At 36.2% G+C, this 21,635-nt stretch overlaps 1 protein-coding gene across 1 annotated transcript in view; it reads right to left on the minus strand.

The window, feature by feature from the left end:
• The window catches only part of srrm4 (serine/arginine repetitive matrix 4), a 63,389-nt gene extending 42,430 nt beyond the window's left edge, over positions 1–20,959 (minus strand). The window contains exon 1 of the mRNA XM_051110674.1: positions 20,031–20,959. Coding sequence (XP_050966631.1) covers positions 20,031–20,161 — 131 coding nt within the window. The 5' untranslated portion in view covers positions 20,162–20,959. The remainder of the gene's footprint in view (positions 1–20,030) is intronic.
• Positions 20,960–21,635: the final 676 nt, after the last annotated feature.

The raw sequence follows: 21,635 nt of genomic DNA on the forward strand, positions 1-21,635 counted from the left end.
ATTATTAAAACCTTATTTTTTAAGGAGTAATCATACAATATTTCTTTAGTGTTTTAATTGTAATAGTACATACCCTTTACTTGCCAAAAAATAAAATGTGTTAATTTCATAAGCAGAAAAAAAACGTTTCATAAGGCCATTGCAAGAATAAATTAAACTTGTTTTTATGCATTCAAATAGGCTAATTAGACATGCTAAAACACAGAATTTGGTAACAATAAAACATAAGGTGGGAAAAAATAAAACATTTCATTGGGCCCTAAAAAAGGAGTCCAGAAAATTTTAAATGGAAAAAAATGGAATCCAGAAAAATGAAAACAGAAAAAAGGGAATTTTGAAAAAAATAAAATGGAATTTGGGGAAAAAATACAACGGCTTTCATAGGGCCCTTCTATCATATTAAAGCCCCAAATGTTGTAAGGACATCGTTAAAACAGTCCATGTGACATCAGTGGTTCAACTGTAATTTTATGAAGCTATGAGAATACTTTTTGTGTGCAAAGAAAACAAAAACAATAAATTTATTCAACAATTTCCTCTATTCCGTGTCAGTCTTTGACGCGTCAAGACTCGTGAATGCATGGTGGAAACTGACACAGAAAAGAAGAAATAAAAAACACAAAAAATATTCTCATAGCTTCATAAAATTAAGGTTGAACCACTGATGTCGCATGGACTATTTTAACATTGTCCTTACTACTTTTCTGGGCCTTGAACATGGCAGTTGCGTTGCTGTCTATAGAAGGTTAGAAAGCTCTTGAATTTCATAAAAAAATATTTTAATATGTGTTCTGAAGGTGAACGAAGGTCTTACGGGTTTGGTATGAAGGTGAGTTTTAAATGACAGTATTTTCATTTTTGGGTGAACTTTAATAAAACCCTTTAAAAATATATAATGCATTGAAAATATGCTAATGATAAAATCCTATTAATTTCTTTATTTGTCAACATTTTAATAAGGATTGCTAAAAGCACCTTTTACAAAACAAAAATATTAAATAAAATAATTTAAAAAGGAGAGTCCAAATTAAAGAAAGTTAGTTAGCATATCTGAGGTGAATAAGGAGGCAAACAGAGAAAGCCGTACAGTCTGTGCTGTCTGATAGGGCTGGCAAATGCAAATAGAGCTTATTATCTTTAAATTACACATGGCTAAAAATAGATTCACAAGCAATGGACCCTGCAAGCTCCCTCCTTATGTGGCACTGGCAGAAATTCCAGACACAGATCACGAATTCAGAAAATAAGTACCGAATTTATAATTTGTCATTACTCAAAAGGGACATTTGAAAAAAGTTGGTTAAGTGGCAAAATGTTTTAAAAACCTGTAAAGTTATCTCAGCAAATGATGTTTTTATATTTGGGATTGTCTGGAAGAACTATTCTTCTAATGCCAGTGCTGTGCCAATATATTGAAGCTCAACTCCTATGTAAACTGCAGTAGCTGTACTTTAATAATAAAGAAAAAACCTTCCCCAATCGATTTCTATATAAACCACTGTAGCCAAATTATAAAAGACACTCAAGTTGTTTGCAAGTGCAGGCTTTCTTCTTTATTTAAGAGTGAGATTTTGACTGTGCACCAGTAGGTATTGTTGAAGTTATCTATTTTCCTCTTGTATAGATAATCCATAAGTATGCAAAGTGGGTGTACAGCGACGTCTCATAGACAGAGAGGAAGGATGACTGTAACAGCGATGAGCCGAACAGCTAACGTACTGTGCAGTGGAGCAGGACTAAGCAGCTTCACACTGAGACTCAAAATGGAAACCACAAATCATTGATTATTTCAGTCCTGACTGAGTCCCTCTCTCTGAGGAGGATGTCATTTGTGGAGGATAGAGCCTGCGTCGTTAAACCAAACCCCACCAGAGAAACCCTAATTATTCCAGGCTATCAACAATACACCATTTGTGAGTGGGGAGGTTCATTTTGTTATAGCCCTGGGAGTACAGTAGCAGAAATAAACAGAGCAAACCCTACAGCAGCTATACTGTTTATGTAAGACTCCTGATTATGTTGGCATTAATAATTAAGAGAAAAACAGACAAATGTGTCCTTCTTGAAGTGATGTAATTGACTATATCGTCTCCGAGTCCATCCCGTGCTACAGGTGTGCGATATTCACATACAATAATTCAAATGAAGCTAAATCTCAAGAGAAAGAGTATTGCTATTATTTAAGTTCTCTTATTTAATTTGCAACTTCCCAAAACACCTTAAACATAACCTGGCAATCAAGTCCTCAAGTCAAAAGTTTGTATCCCTAAAAGTTATTTACTGATCGCCATTGTAATTTGTAGCTTTAATCGCATCAATCCCTTTCTGAAAAACAAAGACAAATATCCTTTTCTTTCCACTGACAAATTGTCCGCGTGTGGTTGTGATTCGAGAGGTACCGTGGCCCCGACAAGAGCCAGATACGGTAATTAACGTGATGAGAAGCTGAGAGGAGGAAGCAACACTGTGTCATTCCTCAACTTGAGATTCACCCGACTCCACAACCCCCTCCTCTCTGCCGGCCTTTGCTATGCAAAACAGCTCACTGAATAATTCACAAAGCGTACTTTTTTACGAGCACCCGACATACTTCACACAGCACTCTTTACGAAATAATGAAACCGAATAAAAAATAGATTGTTTTTTTGTGTATGCGTGTGTGTGGAGGAAAGATAGAATTTCTGTATTTTATTTAAATTTACAGTTCCTCAAAAGAGCAAGGGCAGATGAAACATAGTTTCACTTCATTACCCTTCTTGGAGAAATTTCACCTAAACCACTCTAAGTCTAAAAAGTAAATCAGTGCTCTTTGTTAATATTCAATGAAATTTAGGCACCCTACAGTGCTTTTCCTGTTTAATGAATGCATAGTATTCTCATTACTTAATACCTAAAAGGGATGCAGTATGATCTATAAATGCCTTTTAAACTCTGATTCACAAAATTTTATATACAGCTTATTTTTTATTGATAGCTATATGCTCCACAAATGAAAATGTCACCTGAAGACAAAGAAGTTTAGTCTCTGTATTACTGTGAGCTGTTGCTGGATGTGCAAATGGTACATTCCATTTTTAGATAAAGTATTAAATTATTTAAACATAATCATGCTGATTATATTTAAATAATTGAATACTTTATTTAAAAATGGAAGGCTAGTTTGCTTCAATAGCAATGCATAACATACTGTGTTCCAAGCATCAGCAATATTTTACATGCCAAAAGGCCAATTGTACATTGTGAATAGCGATGAGATGTATAAAGAACAGCTGTCACTTTCAAACTAATCAGAATTTCTTTCGAGCAGTGAGGCAAATTTGCATGACCAATTTGAACACAAGTGAAATCTGCGTAATGAATTTTTTTGCTCTCATGCAATTCACAGTTGTGCAAATTCCTACTGGATTGACTGGATTTTGACCGCAAAATTTCATAGAGCAACAGTAAATGTGACCACATCTTAAATAAAATAGTTTCATAGTTCTCTAAATGTTTTTTTTTTTCCCTTTTTTTTTTTAAGGGTCGTCGGATGCAAAGTTCACTTTTACATGTTGTTTGAACATTAATGTGTGTTGGCAGTGTATGTACAAATCTACCCTATAATGATAAAAATCCATGCAGTGGTTTTTAATTAATCTGTAAAAATAATATTCCCTTTTTCAAATCAGTGGCGTCACACCGACAGAGGCCGCTCCCACGATAGTTGATTGCCATGAGCGTCCTACCTCAGATCAGTTGTAACAGTCCAACCTCCATGTTTTGATGCCTGAGCAGGGATGTAAGTTAGACAAGAATATCTCCGACTGAGCGATTGAGTTGTTGTGTTGCTGGATGTAATAATGAACATAGTGGTCGTCATTTACTCCCGACATCTGAGCTGCTGAAGATGCAGTGGATTACGTTTGTTTGTGAAGGGAATGCGCCTCCTGATCTACATATATTTGTCTATGTTCACGCAAATCATTCGTGATCCAGCTTCACTTACAGCAGAAGTGAGTATAAGAGGGTTTTTTTTTACGAATCTTTGCAATCGCCTTTCCTAATAATGTGCTAGTTAGCAAGTTTAGCGGCTAAACACAGCTAAATGCAGCTAAAGTAAACAGGCTTGTCACTCCACAGAGAGAAGAGAGGGGCGGGGTGAGCAGAGCTGATTTGGGAAAGGTAAAAAGGATGTTGTTTTACACTACCATTGAGAATTTTTAACCAAAGAATATTATAGACTTTTCATTAAGACCCTAAAGAATCAACTTGTGGAAAATGGGCATCCGATGACCCCTTTAAATATGAATATCGGCTAATTCATAAAGAAAAGTTATATATATCGAGTATCACGATCACAAGCTGAACGACCACATCAAAACAGGATTGTTATCATTAAACCCTAACTGTATTGACCTGGATTACACAAGCAAGAAAAGCATTTGAGGTTTAAAAGTATATAAATTGTCAATTTGTTTAGAAAATGACTGATTGTTTCGCTAGATAAGACCCTTCTTCTTCAGCTGGGATCGTTTAGAGCCATTTGAAGCAGCATTTAAACTGCATTTTGGAAGTTCAAACTTGGGTACCGTTGAAGTCCACTAAATGGAGATAAAGACTATATGGAGATACGACTAAAGAAAGAAATACATGAACATCTTGGATGACAAAAAGGTGAGTAAATTATCTATAAATTTTTGTTTAGAAGTGAACTAATCCTCTAATGACAGACTTTTAATGTTTTAACTAAAATTTAAACCTTAAAAAAAAAATTCATTACTTGAAATAACAGAAACTGAAAAAAAAAATAGTTGCCAACATTTCTTATTTTAGTACTAAAATAGCAAATTAAATAAATCAAAATAAACTCAAAATATTAACAAAAACTATAATACTAAAATAACACTGCTCCAAACACAAAACACAAACACATACATAAACGCACTCCTTGGACCTGCTCATTAATTCGATGCACAAAGGATCAGATATGTCCTCCCCACCTGTGCTCTGTTACATGGGCAGATGGAGAGAGGGCCCCACTCTGAGCAGGACTCATCTGTCTACTTTGTGAGTTACAGTACCCAGCCCTTCTCTGCTCTGCCAGACACTGAAACCAACCGGGCAAGCACTGCAAGAGGAGCTATTTTGGAGTTGGATGCTACTGACAGTGGCCCGTGTAATGGCTGCCTGCTGACACCGTTCCGCTTGAAAGGATGGGAGGCTGCTGGGACATGCACAGAAAGCATACACATGGAGACAGGCCACCAAGCCTTTAGTCTTTTATTGGCTGTTTTCAATTTGTAATTATTGATTTAGTTGTAATTGAATACAAATGTATGGCAAATCATATGCATACTTCAAAACTTTAACAGGGAGTTTAAAAAAATGAAAGGAAAAAGGAGAAAATCATCCACTTGGAGGGAACTGACCCCTGTAAATGTTCGTAATCTGTGAGTCCTCATTAAAGAGACTGTGAACTCCCTCCTAACAAGCAGGTGTAGGAAAGCCATTATGTGGATGCCCAATAAAAACGCTGCCATCATTTCCACTAACCTTCTATATTATTTAGTACCCCATCACAAAGAGGCTATTTCCATTTTATGCGAGGGAGGTTCGTTCAGTTCGCTGAGTCTTCTCAAGAATGCTCCCTTTCAAGGGCAAGTGGATTATTCTGTTATCCATAATGTGTCACATGAAGTGCCCTCAAGGACCTACAATTTACAAAACACAGTGACATTCTGTATGCTCGATGGCTCATATCCTAAACAAAGAGGTTATTTATAATATGCTACACAGATGAAAAACTTCACAGAGTACATACAGCACGTTGCCTTATAAGTACAAGATTTCAACAGTTGAAGTGAGTTCAGAATAATTCAAAACGCAGAATCTCATTATGTACAAGTCAAACAAGGACTCCACCAAAAGAGTTTATTTTCAATTCAATAGTGGAATAGTATTGTTGATCTACTAATGTCTAATTGATACATTTTGTTGGCGTTATTATCTGGTTTGTATGCTTAAACCTCTGGTGAGGCAATCGAATGATGTAAATATCATAAACTTGCATGAGCTTAATTAAACTCTGTCCATTCAATTTGCAGGCAGCTCAAGAAAATGACCAAATATTGCAACATATGCTTCCGGATGCTTTAATTACATTAAGTGGAAGCTAATGAGAAAAATGATGGCATTAATATTAGGATTTAATTGCAAATTCTAAGAAGCTAATGAGTAATTGCCTAAATTAGCATATTTTATGTTGTTTTTTGCGTAAGCGTAGGCAGATTTAACAAGGTATTCAAATCCTTATAGCTACATTCATGTGATAATCAAAGCAGAATTCATTATCATGTCAGGAAAGAAATTCTGGAACAATTACAATTATACTCTAGACAAAATGCATTCCAAGAAGTCATAATGGCTCAATATCACTGTAGGGTGCCTTTTGGTGTCCTATGCATAAATAAGTCATTTGCCATGATAACTTAACATAAAAATGACTATGAAAGGGTGTGTTATATTAGGCTAAGTTTGTATATTCATATCTAAAGCATTACTTGGATCTTTAGATACATTTACAGATTTTATTAAGTTTTGTGTAGGTGGATGCATGTTATTGTGCTATGTCCCATGCACTGCTCATTAAATTTGAATGAGATTAGAATATAGTCAAATCATAAAATGTTAAAATTTTGTTCTCCTATTAATATTTTGTTAAATAAGAGATTACTTAATTTGAGTGTACTGACCATTTGGTAATAAAAACGATACGAGAAGAGTTTGTCTATGTCTCTTGAATGGTTGTCCACCCTGTCGTATTGGGGAATCTGCCCCTTTAAGAAAAGGCCATCCCCTTTAATGACATCTTTTCATCAGATTTTTTGTCTCTTTAGTGGTAGGAACTTCAACGGCTGTGAGTAAGTTGGTGACTTTTAAATTGACAAATTTTCTTCGTATGAGTTTGCTTACTTGTTTTTTCTAAGCTTAACATGCCCGCGCTGTCGACATAAAATATGCCAGAAGTGAAATTTAAATATACCAAATTCTCTTTAAAAACCAGACTATTTAGCTAGTCACAGTTCTTATATGCTAATTGAAGCTCAAAATGTCCAACCTGTTGGCCACTTAGACTTGATAGGGTGGACATAGCATTCATTTTAATATTGCTAAAATAATTATATTATTTATTATTATTATATTAGTTGAATAAATGTTTCATTGTCATATGTTGAATAAATGTTTCAATAAACTGTCATGTGCTGGTCCACCCTGCCATCTTAATATTTTAAAATAATATTTTAAATAATAATTCAATCATATCCATATAATCCAGTGTGTTCAATAGCTACAGGTGCATCTTAATAAATTAGAATGTCATGGAAAAGTTCATTTATTTCAGTAATTCACCTCAAATTGTGAAACTTGTGTATTAAATAAATTCAGTGCACACAGACTGAAGTAGTTTAAGTCTTTGGTTCTTTTAATTGTGATGATTTTGCCTCACATTTAACAAAAATCCACCAATTCACTATCTCAACAAATTAGAATACATCATAAGACCAATAAAAAAAAAACATTTTAGTGAATTGTTGGCCTTCTGGAAAGTATGTTCATTTACTGTATATGTACTCAATACTTGGCTCCTTTTGCTTTAATTACTGCCTCAATTCAGCCTTCAGCTCATCTGCATTTTTTTGGCTCTTGTTTCTCATTTTCCTCTTGACAATACCCCATAGATTCTCTATGGGGTTCAGGTCTGGTGACTTTGCTGGCCAGTCAAGCACACCGACACCATGGTCATTTAACCAACTTTTGGTGCTTTTGGCAGTTTGGGCAGGTGCCAAATCCTGCTGGAAAATTAAATCAGCGTCTTTAAAATGCTGGTCAGCAGAAGGAAGCATGAAGTGCTCTAAAATTTCTTGGTAAACGGGTGCAGTGACTTTGGTTTTCAAAAAACACATTGGACCAACACCAGCAGATGACATTGCATCCCAAATCATGACAGACTGTGGAAACTTAACACTGGACTTCAAGCAACTTGGGCTATGAGCTTCTCCACCCTTCCTCCAGACTCTAGGACCTTGGTTTCCCAATGAAATACAAAACTTGCTCTCATCTGAAAAGAGGACTTTGGACCACTGGGCAACAGTCCATTTCTTCTTCTTAGCCCAGGTAAGACGCCTCTGATGTTGTCTGTGGTTCAGGAGTGGCTTAACAAGAGGAATACGACAACTGTAGCCAAATTCCTTGACGCGTCTGTGTGTGGTGGCTCTTGATGCCTTGGCCCCAGCCTCAGTCCGTTCCTTATGAAGTTTTTTTTCCACACTTTTTCCTTCCACTCAACTTTCTGTTAACATGCTTGGATACAGCACTCTGTGAACAGCCAGCTTCTTTGGCAATGAATGTTTGTGGCTTACCCTCCTTGTGAAGGGTGTTAATGATTGTCTTCTGGACAGATCAGCAGTCGATAATAAATTAACTTTTCCACGACATTCTAATTTATTGAGATGCACCTGTAGGTGTGGGGGCAATAACATGCAAACAAAAAACTGCATCCAAATACTACAGTTTTCTTCAAATAAAAAAATATATATACATATATATAATAAAAATATATATCTGCGAATTGCATGAGTTTCTTTAAAAACACATGGTTTAAATAAAATCTTTTATGTATTTACAATTTTAAAGCAAACAAATAACCCTGTTTAGGAAAGGGACATTACAGCTTGATCTCACTGCAATTTGTACATATTTTACAAGGTGGCTAATTCGTACAACCTCACTCATACAAATTCATGCGATTTTAGTGAAAACACGTATTTTACAAGTTGCACAATACGTATGAATTCATATGAATGACCTTCACCTAACCCCGCCCCTAAACCTACCCGTCACTGAAATCATACAAATTAGCCACCTTGTAAAATATGTACGAATTTGTTGTGAGATAGCGTTGGACGTTATACCTTTCAGAAAATATCATTTGCATCTTAATATTGCAATTAAAATGTATTTAACAGTAATATATATATTCATGACAGGGTGGACATATCTTATGGTTTATGCTTCGAATAATGGCCTATAATTATCTAAAAATAAATGTGTGGGAGCTCAGCTAATATGTTTGAGTGTCTACTATTTATGACATGACATAAAGCGAATGGAAAATTAAGACCAAAATTTTTGAGTACTGTGAGGGTTGAAAGGCACTCTATGGTCACAATATAAATCATAAAAAATGGAAAGTAGCACCAATTTAAAGTGAAATAATAAAGAATGTTGGTCTTAAAAGACTACACTCAACTCCAAGTTTGTGATACTACTTTGCCCTATTCTTGACAGCTTCTTTTTTTACTAAGTCATTCCCAGGTGTCAGTCAAATTTGTGCCGTCCTTCTCCCACTCATGTCAGCTCTTATACTTTTTTTCTTATGACCCTCATACTTTAAAGTAGAAAGGGAGAGGGGATGAAAGAATAATAACTATGATTAGTCATACATTTTCCCTACAGATTTTGACACAAAGAGAAAATTTGATATCAAAGCAAAATAACTTTTAGCATACAGTGGATCAAGAGAACAGGTCTCTTAAAGGTTCACAGGCAATGCAGAGAACACCGATACAGTATGTTTCCCATATTACTTTGTAAACTATAAGCAGAAAAGCATTTCCGCACACTGAGAAAAGAGCAGTACAGTATACTGAGGGCATTTAAATAATTAAATAGCATCTGATTCACTTTGAAAGTCCTATTACAACGGGGATGGGAACATGAGCACATCGCTATGCCCTGATCAAAGACTTCAGTCCTGTGTAATAGGCCTGATCTACTGTAGCGTAGCACTTCTTTTACAAAATCTTAGCTGGAGAATGAAAACGCAAGGTATTTTTCTAAATCCTACAAAGCCTTTTTCATTTAAAACTTGAAATAACCACTTAATTGCTCACCTATCTACATGCCTTTCATGTTTTGCACATGAATAGAAAACAAATTGAAATAGATATGTGAAAGCACCACTTTCTGAAAACAGTACAGAAGATAGCCTCTGAAAAACTTTCTTCAAAGCCTGTGAAGATACAATCTTTTAATAGCTTAATCTTCGCTTGGGAAGAATTAAATTGTTTGTGGAAATTAAAAGAATTTCATCACATCATTTTCCTGGGTTTGTGGAGTGCACAGTGAGGTTAGCAGAGAGTGGTTAATGAGTTAGAAGAGAACACTTAAAAAAATCCTTGCTGCAGGAGAAGATCTCTCTAATGCACTTCACAATGCGCCACAGCATCTAGGGAGCGACAGCAAACCTGTCAGCTTTGGTTTTTGTAATAACTGCTCAGCTGAATCTGTCGGCTACTGAAATGTCAGTGGCAATATTGCTCATTCTAAGAGACCATCGCAATTTACGAAGCGCCTCCCAGTCTGCGTCCTCTTTGCGGCTGCCTGGCATGTCAAAAGCTACAACTCTTTTTGGGTTCAGATGGTCGATGCCACTTTTGAGTTCTTTTCTTTAAAACAAATACACTTCAGCTGATGTTCACTGAGAAGAAGATGTGATGGAATCTTGGAAGATTTGCAGCATCAAAACATCATTATAATTCTACCTCATTAAACTTTACTGTTCTGCCTTGACCAAAACATACACGGTAAAAAGACGAGCCAAAAACAATAAAGAGAACATATGGACGCTGATAGAATATGCAGACCGGTATCTTAAAAGGCGATCCTGAATGCTGAATAAATTATTCGGTGACTTACTATCAGAGCACTGCAGACAGTTGAAGCCTGAACATCTGCTCAGTCAGAGGGTGAAGGAAAGGAAATGTCAACTTAAGGAACACTTGTCCTTGACTGCAAGATTGATCCCTAAATTGAGAGGTGGGAGAGTTCCATTCGCTCGTTATTGCTGTCAGCGCCTCGCTATTGTGCGGTGACATCGCCACGGAAACAGTCCCAGCCCAAATGAAGCATCAGTTATGCAAATGGAAGCAATTTTGCGTGAGTGGCAGATCGTCTTCCTGAAATGAGGATGGGCAAGGGATGGAAATGAAAAATGAAGGGGAGGCAGAGAAGAGGAGAGCCAGCCAAGCTTGAAATGATTTAATTTAAGTGATGAAGGTTTGACTTTGATAAGTTTGCATTTTAATAATGGCCTTTGATCACTCCAGGGGTCCAGTGGTGAGGAAAATAGCACTAAAGCACGTGAGCATCAGGACTCGACAAGCTGATAGACAGTAACCTCTGTGATACGTGAGTCACAGCTTGTAGTAAGATGTGCCTGTCTACCCATCTCATGTTTTGTTTGACACAACCTGCTTGATTGAGTCTCCGATGATTGCATGTATTGAGGAAGTGATCTTTAGCGTCACAAGTGCAGCAACGTAAGTAAATAAGGTACAAACAATTACAGGAGGCATGTAAGTTGGACATATGGCATATTAATTAGCTTGGGTATATCAACAAATTTCAACATCAATATCAACAAAGTCATGTAGATTTAGCCTTAATACCACTTTCTGAATGTCACATACATCAACAAGCACTGCTATGTGCCAAACATTTTTTTTTTCTTGTCTTAAAGGGTGCTCAATATATTGGTGATTTTTATGTATTTCTCAACACAAGCATGAAAACGTACAATTTGGATATTATTTTACCTCTTTTTTTAGCTAAAAATACGTAGCCATTTTTACATTTTAAATGGTAAAATACACCCACATTGATAGAGTTTTATATATTTTTATATTCACTACAAAATGGGTAGGTTTAGGTTTGGGGGTCGGTTAAGGGGTCTAAAAATCTTAATCGCTTATCGATAAAATGATAAATATGCATAGATACAAATATCTTAATGACATAAAAGATTATTGAGAATACATAGACATACATACATAGACATTTTTACTTTTTAAATGTTAAAATAGATCCAAATTGTATGTTTCATGTTTGTGTGCTATTGCTTACATAATGCATAATTTATATATATATATATATATTTTTTTTTTATATTAGCACAGTTTTGATTCTGTCAATCCGTGTCCCATAGGTAATCATGGTCTATCAGCTTGGTGAGTCCTGATACTCAAAGGTCGTACTATGCAAAATTATCAACGTCAAATCTTCATCACACCAGTGTAACTATTATTTAATATATTATAGGTTTAATTCATTTTTTTATATATATTTTTTCTGTTTTCATTTTAGTTTAAGTTGTAGTTATTCTGTTGTGTGTTTTCATTTTTATTTTATTTTTTTAAATAAAGTTTTAGTACTTAAACTTGTAAAAATATTTTCATATTTTATTTCAGTTTGTTTTATTTCAAATCATAACATTGTTTTTACTAACTTTGACTAACCAACGTGATCTCATGAGAATTTGTATGTATTTTACTTAAAATGTGGCATTAAAGTGTGGTAAAGTGAGGCACTAAAACGTACAATACTAATGTGTTTACAGCATTTTGACGTATAATACTGACATATTTTTTTGGCATTTTAACCTACAATTCTGACTCCTAAAACGTAGATTATTTACGTGTGAATAACTTTACAGATGTATAAATTAATCCTGAATATTGAAATCGCAGCATTAACTTTTTAATTATATTCAGTCCAAATCTTTAGAATCTGTACTACTGCGAGGAACATAACCAAACTCAAGCCTTTATTCAGCGATTTTCATCTTTATTCTGAGCAGCAGACGCGCTTGTTACAAATTCAAAAAAATTTGCTTCAAGACGCTTTACAACAAGTTTATGGCAGAAAAATCAAATGTTCATTGGCTCTTGGCTGCGTCATCACAGATTGCGACATGCCTTGCTTCTGGTGATGTGTGTTTGAATGAGAAAATCCTTCATGAAGTGGATGGGGATAATATTTTCATCATTTAACAAATTACATCTCTGCTCTGCACCTCAAAACTATTGTATTCCACCATGGAGGACTGTGGCTGCAACACATCATCATTTGGATGACTTTTGATACTGTTATTGACATTTTTGCAATAAATAAATTATTGTGATTGCACTTATCGGTCTGTCATGTTTTCTTTGTACTGTAAAGAAATAGTTATGGTTAGGTTTAGTGGTAGAAACGACTATAAAAAATATATTTTCAATGCTATATTGTTTCTAAAATGGTAATTTCCCTGAATATTTCAGTCGATTACATTTTATATAGGCTATTATTTTCATATTGGCTATAAAATGGGTAGGTTTAGATTTAGGGGTAGGTTAAGGGGTCTAAAAATATAAATCACATCGATAAAATGATAAAAATGCAGTAATATAAATATCTTAAAAGATTCATAAATATTTTATGCATTTTAGCTAAAAATACATATGAATTAAATTGCATTAAAACATCCAAATTGTGCATTTCAGCATCAATGTACGTTTTGTGCTTTTAAACATTACATACTAATACTTGCGTATAAACAATGAGACCAGGCTGGACTAACTTACATAAAAAAAGAAAAATTTAATTCCAGTTACTTGTTGTGTATCTATAGAAATATTGCTGCATCTACGGACATATTTTCCAACAAATCAATTCATACAGACATCTTAGAATAGCATACTACTCTTACAACTTCTTCTGAGATAAACAGACATAACAGAAACAGTTCAAATAGCATTGTACTGCACATAATGACAGAGACTATGTCTTATTTTGAAGGCTGCTACCTCCGAAGATTGCATTTGCCGACCATATACGTCATCTTATTTCAGAAAAGTAACTATTACATTCCCAAGTAAGAAAGAAATTATAGTAATTTACACCACACAAGGAATTTGAATCAGCGTTATAGTGGTTGTTTTTTTAAATTAGATGACATATGTGGCCAGCAAAAGCTTTCTCTGGAAGGAACAGGCTTCGAAATGAGACACATGCAGCCTGTTTTGAATGCGGAGTAATGCAAACAAGGAAATGTCCCAGCGCTGTTAGACTGTATATAAGTACTCCTGAAATGCTGCACAGCCAAACAAATTTCAGGTCTGGAATTACTGTATAAAATGTTTTAAGAACCAATTCACTTGAAGAATAGAAATTGTTGACTGCATATTTAGTGTGATGAAAGCAGTATAGATTTATAGATTTATAATATCTGTACAGTTTATAGTTGCCTACGGTTTTGAAGTGTTGCATTGGTCATTTTTGAGACTGAATGCTTTTTGGCTTTGCTTCTTTTATAACTACCTTGTTACACTCTGACATTAATCTTACTTTGACTTTTTGCTAAAAGAAGACAATAGGCCTGGAAAAATAATCAACAAATAATCAGCTTACTGCTGCCTACACACAACCAGTGGAAAAACTGGTTCAGTTGTGTCCTTGAGTAAACATTCACACTGACAAGATGCTTAAAAACATTCATTTGCCTGCTCTATCTTGCCTGCTATACTTCCTAAAAGCCTGTTTTGATTCCATTTGCACAAAAAATATAACTTGTTTATTCGTATACACATTGCTGTAAATGCTATGCACAATAAACACTGCAAGAAAAGTAATAAAATAATAGCAAATGTAACCTCTCAAAAGTTCAACCACGCAAACAGCCCACACATTCTAAATGCTACAGCAAAATATAAACAAAACAAGACAATCTTTACACAACATTTTCACAATGCTTAGTAAGAACTAGTAACAGGACCACACTTCTCTGGGAAGAAGAAAAATGTCTGCTCTGCACATGATCTAACCTATAAATTTTATTCTCCATTATGAGTCCAGACTTGCATACATTAAAGCTGAAATAGAGCTAGTGTTAAAACTTTATTCAACTGAAATATATATTGGTTTTAGTCAGTAAATTATCAAGGCATGGAAAAAAAAGTGCATAAGTGGATTTATACTCATTAAATATGGCTGTTAATATTTAATGGAATCAGTATTACTTCCCTAAATGTATGCAGTCCTGTGCCAACACTTTATGGATTATTCATCCTGGTAATATTACTCCAGCATAACCCCAGGTACTGCCTCGTTCTCATTTTCCTAAATCTCACCAGCTTTTCAGTGATTCACTGAGGTTCTACATTGCCGCTGAACATAGTTAAGGTTTGTGGACTTCAGCATAAGGTGAAGCACAAATGTAGAGTAACTTTTCTTCTAGTGAAATGTAATTTAATGTGGAGCTCACTATGCCTAGATTTGAATCAAATCTACAAGATGAAATGCACTGTTCTGAAGTAGATTTAGCATTGTGCGTAACAGCCTTGAAAAGCCCAGAGAGATCTAATAAACAATAAAAAAGTGGATGGCAGCACATCCTCCTGCAAACACCTTTATATGCACGCACAGTTCATACTTCTACATGAAAGGTGTTAAATGCATTATATAATGACGATTCAGACTTCATTTGTATTTTCTCAGCACAGCTGTCATTCAGTCATAAGCTTTCTCACTCCAGCATCAGATCACCAACGTACTGTAAGTCCACCATATCACAGGCTGCATTTCAACATCTCCCTGGTGTTTCACAGCTGTGCCTTTCATCTTGTTACTGATTGAACGTTGGACTCACTTCCGGCTAAATAAAAATGCGTCTCTCCTACCTCTTAGATGATGTGCTGGAATGTAGCAGTGGCTACATTTAAAAGGAATTATAGTTGAACCCTGCAGGCCTGGCAACCATATCAGCATTTCTACAGCTCTGCAGCTGTCTCTGAGCCAGAGCTCAGCTCCAGGGGTTACAGTCCCTGCACAGACCCCACCCACCCAGAAGCACAGAGAAAGAACAAGAAAAAGTGCACGAGAGAGTCAAACAGCCTTCCAAAAACACAAAATAAGTGTCGAAATTAGATTCTTTGGAATGTAACAACTCTATTTGCGACCGCCGCTCCAGCCGATTTAAATCAAGTGAATTGGAACTAAACAGAACTGAGAGTTCTGACTGGCTTCTGCATTAGGCCCTGACACACACAACCTTTGAACAATGCCTCTTCCTTCTGCTTTCAGAGCAAAATCAAAAGAAAGACTGGGTGTACTAGACCTCACCGATGAAGATCACTGAAATCATTGTCCTTCTGTTCGTTTTATCACCTCGGCAGTAGCCCGGGAGTGTGTTGACTACTTAATTAAGAACCTAAAATAATGGCTTGAACCAAGCCACGTAGATGCTTCTATAATGACTTGCAGTTCAACAGCAGTTTAATCCATCAGAATTTTGCTTCCCTCTATGACACTGCACTAGGAAATAGCTGTCGAAAATCTTACACAAGCTGATTGGGTTAAGACAATGAACGGAAGGCTAACCACAGTCTTAATTTCATTTAGTGTCATCCAGTCAAATCAATAGCAGAGGAACGATCAATCTTTGAAACCAGCAACTCAATAAACTCAATTGCTTCTCAAAGCAAACATGTCCAAACCTTTTGTCTTCAAGAAAAATAAAACTTTCCAGAAGATTTTTGTTAAAAGGCCAAGAAAATAAGCTTGAATGATAGAAGGTCGATTCAAAAAGCAGAGATTTAAAGATGAGAAGCTTGTTTTCACTACACTCTAAGCACGTAGTACCGCATTTTCCAGAAAATAAATTACAGAGTGTCAAAACTGCATTGTTGAGAGAAGAAAAAAAAAGACTATTATATCTATTATATACTGCAGTAATGTAAAATACCAGTAAATTGAATTAAACATTTATTTAAACACTATAAACATGTATTTTAGTCCACCCCCTAGTTCTAGTTCAGAACAGAACAGGATTGCAGAATATATAGTGGCATTTATTATAAACAACATTTATTACAAACACCAAAGTTAAATTTATTTAAAGCAAAACAGAAGCTATCGGTGTGTGGAAATGCATTATACAAATAAACTTGAGCTCATGTATCTCTGTCATCCAGTGCATACTGGAAAACACATATATTCTGGATTTTTTTTTTTTTTTTTTTAATATAGTGTAGTAATTTCTCTTCTTTTTCATTTGGGTGAAGTTCCATTCCCAGGTTGGTTACCCTAATCTCCTTATTCTTCTCCTCGTTAAACTAGCATCTGCTGGAGATGGGGTTTTCCCCCTTACCCTCTCTCCCATGGGCCATCTGCTTCCTAACCCACACAAACACACTTAAACTCAAACTAAAACCCTCTGCATTTTTAATGAGGTTTGCCACTGAGAAGAACAGCTTGTGGGGCTACAGTGGCCGGGGACAGGACCCTCTGACTGCACGAGAGTGAACTCATCTCTCTAGTCCTGCCAGAAAACACTAGGTCTACAGAGGAGGATCAGCAACACCCTTTGTAATTGCCCTGCGCTGTGGGCCTCTTTAAAGCTCAGTGACACCACGAGAAAGGAGGAGGAGGAATACGAAAATGAAATACGGTCGATTAAGTAGAGAAAAAATGTGTAAAGCGGGGGGAAAGTGGGCTAAATGTACGCATAGGTGGCCAGCATTTTTCAGCTGACATAACCAATAATGATGTTTCTCCAGTCATGCAGCTGATACTACAAGCTAATGGGCCTTATGCTCAGTGATTTATTACTGCAAATTGAAAGAAATCCTTTTATTTCTCAGCCGTTTTAACATCTTAAAATGTCTGTGCGTCTTGTCTGAGCTGTGCCTGTGGTAAAAACCAGCCAAGATGAACCTGAATGCTGAATTTGCAGATGGCACTGGTTAAATCAGCGACATTGGTTTGGTTGTAAATGTTGCTGTCGTTACCAACCTTGTACACATCAACATCAACGTCAGGTGTGCCCTGAAGGGTGAGTAGCCTTATGAATATGTAAATAATCACAGTGAGATAAACAGATAGAGAGCAAAAGACAAATGACAGAGAGAGGAGAGGCTACTCAAAGCAAAATGAACAATGTGAATTCTTAATCTTAACATTCCCTCTGAGAGTTCTAAATATTTAGACTTTTGGACTTAACAGGATTGTTCATCCAAAAATGTAAATCCTGTCATTATTTACACAGACTGAACTGTTTTACTTTAATTACGGACAAAAGGCAAGACAAGACATTAAAAAAAAAAACTTATTTTTGTGTATGGAACAACATGAGGGTCAGTAAATGATTTAAATAATTATAGAATTTACATTTTTGTTTGAACATTTAACTCCTTAAAAAATGTTTTGTCAAGTAACCTAAACTCTAAACAACTAGTTTTAAGGTCAATAATATTATTTAAGCCACTTCTAATGACTATTTATATTTCAGGTCAGGTATAAAAAAAGTTTCCTAAAGCAACAATGCCACATTTTCTGTTTTTACAGAACAATGAGAACCAGAAAGCAGCAGGTTGTGATATATTTTGACTACACTGGGTTAAAAACAACCCAGCACTGGGTGAAATATGGACAAACACAGCGATTTGGTTGTTTTAACCCTGCGTTTGGGTTAAATGTTGAACCCAAGCTTCTGGGTAGTTTTATTTACCTCAACTATTGTTTAAAAATCACTATATGGCTGGCTTAAAATGAACCCAAAATAGGTTGTGAATTAAAAATCAGACGCATAATTGCTAGAAGCATCAGAAATAATCATTTATTAATAAGCAATTTTTTTATTTTTAGTTTATTATTTAATTATTATTTATTCAACTTATTAGTAAATGACTATTGATTTATTGAACATATTAATAAACGTTACTTTACAACCTATTTTGGGTTCATTTTAAGTAGAAAATATAGTCATTTTTAAGCAACAGTTGAGTTAAACTACCCAGAAGTCTGGGTTAAACATTTAACTCAATCGTTGGGTCAAAACAACCCAGTTGTTGGGTTTGCCCATATTTCACCCAGCGCTGTGTTGTTTTTAACCCATCAGTTTTAGAATATAGTGATCGAGCAGAATTGCGCCAACAGACTCCAATATAATCTTTGTCCTACTGCACTAGTAAATGTGACCCTGGACCACAAAACCAGTCATAAGAGTAAATTTTGTTTTTAAATTGAGATGTATACATCATCTTAAAGCTGAATAAATAAGCTTTCCATCGATGTATAGTTTGTTAGGACAATATTTGGCAGAGATACAACTATTTAAAAATCTGGAATCTAAAGGTGCAAAAAAATCTAAATAATGAGAAAATTGCCTTTAAAATTGTCCAAATGAAGTTCTTAGCTATGCATATTACTAATCAAAAATCAAGTTTTGATATATTTACAGTAGGAAATGTACAAAATATCTACATGGAACATGGTCGTTACTTAATATCCTAATGATTTTTGGCATAATAGAAAAATCGATAATTTTGACCCATACAATGTATTTTTGGCTATTGCTACAAATATACCCAACTGGTTTTGTGGTCCAGGGTCACAAATGTATACATTTAAAATGAATTGCAATATGCAGCTTTTTGATACACATGTTCAACCGGTGCCTTGATAAGGAATAAAGTGCACAAAGCACTGAGAAACTCCAGTCTCCCCGAGACTACGAGATGAGTTATCCAGTACATGGAAAGATACATCCACATAGGGAACAAGAGTGAATCACAAATCAGTTACGCACTCCTTACCGGCATAATGAGTGAGGAGTAAGGCTTGATCCTGATTAACAGGAAAGGAAATAAGGGGAAGCAAAGCCTTGGTTTCTCTATTGCTATTTCGCCTTTTCTCTCTATTCGACACGCTGCCATGCCTCCTAATTCATGGGTGAAGGAGAAGGCGCTGAGATCATCTTCATGTCCTAACCTAAGGGCATGATGAAGGGCTCTACTCTGACTTGATTCATTAGGACTCTGTGTAGCCTCTCGCTCTGCTGTGCACTTATGTGTGCACAAGTGAAACTGACTGGCCTCCAGTGAAGGACAGCCAATGATGAATGTAGAGCTCAGGCAGAATTCGCTCTCAGTGTGATATGAAAATAGGACAAAAAGTTGCATGAACAGTATGTGAAGAGTTTAGTGAGATCCCAAGACTAAAACAAATACAACAAGACAGGAATAAATTGCCAGCAATTACAGAAACGTCTATGGGACTCCAAAAAGAAGAAACAAGTCTGATACTTGAAATTTTGTCAAGCTATTAAAATGACATTCTGAAACAAAATGATTTAAATTCTCAGGACATAAGAAGCCTCAGGCTAAAGAACTCACTTTGTTACGGCTCTCCGTGCGGTGATGCTGGCGACGATGATGCTCTCGGGTCTCGGCATCGCCACGGCTTTGAACGTGCCCTTCCAGAACTTCTCAAAAAGCTGCTTCTCTCCCTGAAGTACACCGGCCATGGCGTCGCGATGTTTTGGGAATGAATACCGAGAAACACCGGGTCGGTTTGGTGCTGTAGTTTCGATGAATCCTCTCACTGTCGGTTTGGTGCTGTAGTTTCGATGAATCCTCTCACTGTCAGTTTGGTACTCTGTGTAGGCGGCTGAACGAGGGAGCTGTCCAAGTTCTGAAACCAACGGATTGTTTGAGGGAACCGAGCTCCTTTTCTTAGTTTTTGTGGTTTTCTTACGTGAAAGAGTCCATTTTAAAAGCTTCAAGTTCTTTCGAGAGTCCGTTTTCACGTTTCCCCCATGGTTTTCATAACGACGGCGACCGTTACAGCAGCCAGCTTCTATTTATTAGCTCGGCGTCCCCTTTCGCTCTTCCCGCCTTCAAATCAGTTTAAGAGTCCTAAATCCCGTTTACATAATTCACAATATCCACTGAACTCCTGGCAGTTATAACTTACATAATTGGGCGTCTATAAGTCCACCGCCAGCGTATTTGTGTCTATATATGTGAACGGAAGAGTTGGACGAGTGTGATAAGCTCAGCAGATGGTGGCTCGCTCGCTCCTGCGCGTCACGATGTGAAGAACTCAGTTGATGGTGGCTCGTTTTTGTTGCGCGCACCTTGTGACGTTAAAGAAGAGGAGTCTGGGGGGCTATAGGTCACAGGGAGCGTGACCATCCCTCCGTGCTCTTTCTTTTTCTCTTTCGCGTTCTCTGAGTTGAACAAAAGACTATGCCTGTTGCCTTAATCAGCATAACAAAAGAGGCAGGGGTCGGCGCAGAGGCAGCAGACGGAGCATGTGTCAAGCACAATACTTCCGAGGCAAAGCATTTCCCCCCATCAGCCCTCGAGGCCCCACAGTAAACCATCCCCCTCCCTCTTCCAACAACCACCTGTCACTGAAACCCCACCTGCACCTGCAGAGTGCACAGGTGATGGTAATACAAACAAAAGCAACAGCTCTCCTCATTTAGTGCTTTTGTGTCTATGTACACTCCTCATATGCAAGTCATTCTTTTTTGAAAGACATCACTGAGTCAAAAGTATGTACACATAAATTAATTATTTAAAACTACTATTGTTCACATTTTAGAACATAGTTGGAAGTGGCAAAAAATCTTGATTTGTCATTATTTTTTATTTTATCTGCTAAGAAATTATGGTTTATGTCCGCCTACACTCAAAAAAATATGCTGGGTTCAGCCAGTTGGGTCATTTTATTGGGTTATTTTTAATATTTTTACCCAAGTGCTTTGTAGTTTTCTGCACTCTAAAAGTGCTGGGTTATTTATTTATTTATTTTTTCTAAACCCAATGCAGAGTTTAACTTTTTTGGTCATTTTAGAGGGTTATTTTTTGTATTTTTGATCCAGGTGCTGGCACTGGGTCAGTGTAACCCAATGTTGGATAGTCTGTGCCAAACCAGTATAATTTATACTGTATAAAACCCAACAAGCTGGGACAAAATGGTTGTTTTTAACC

This window comes from Labeo rohita, chromosome 5 (genome assembly GCF_022985175.1).
Source record: "Labeo rohita strain BAU-BD-2019 chromosome 5, IGBB_LRoh.1.0, whole genome shotgun sequence".
Taxonomy (NCBI): Eukaryota; Metazoa; Chordata; class Actinopteri; order Cypriniformes; family Cyprinidae; genus Labeo; species Labeo rohita.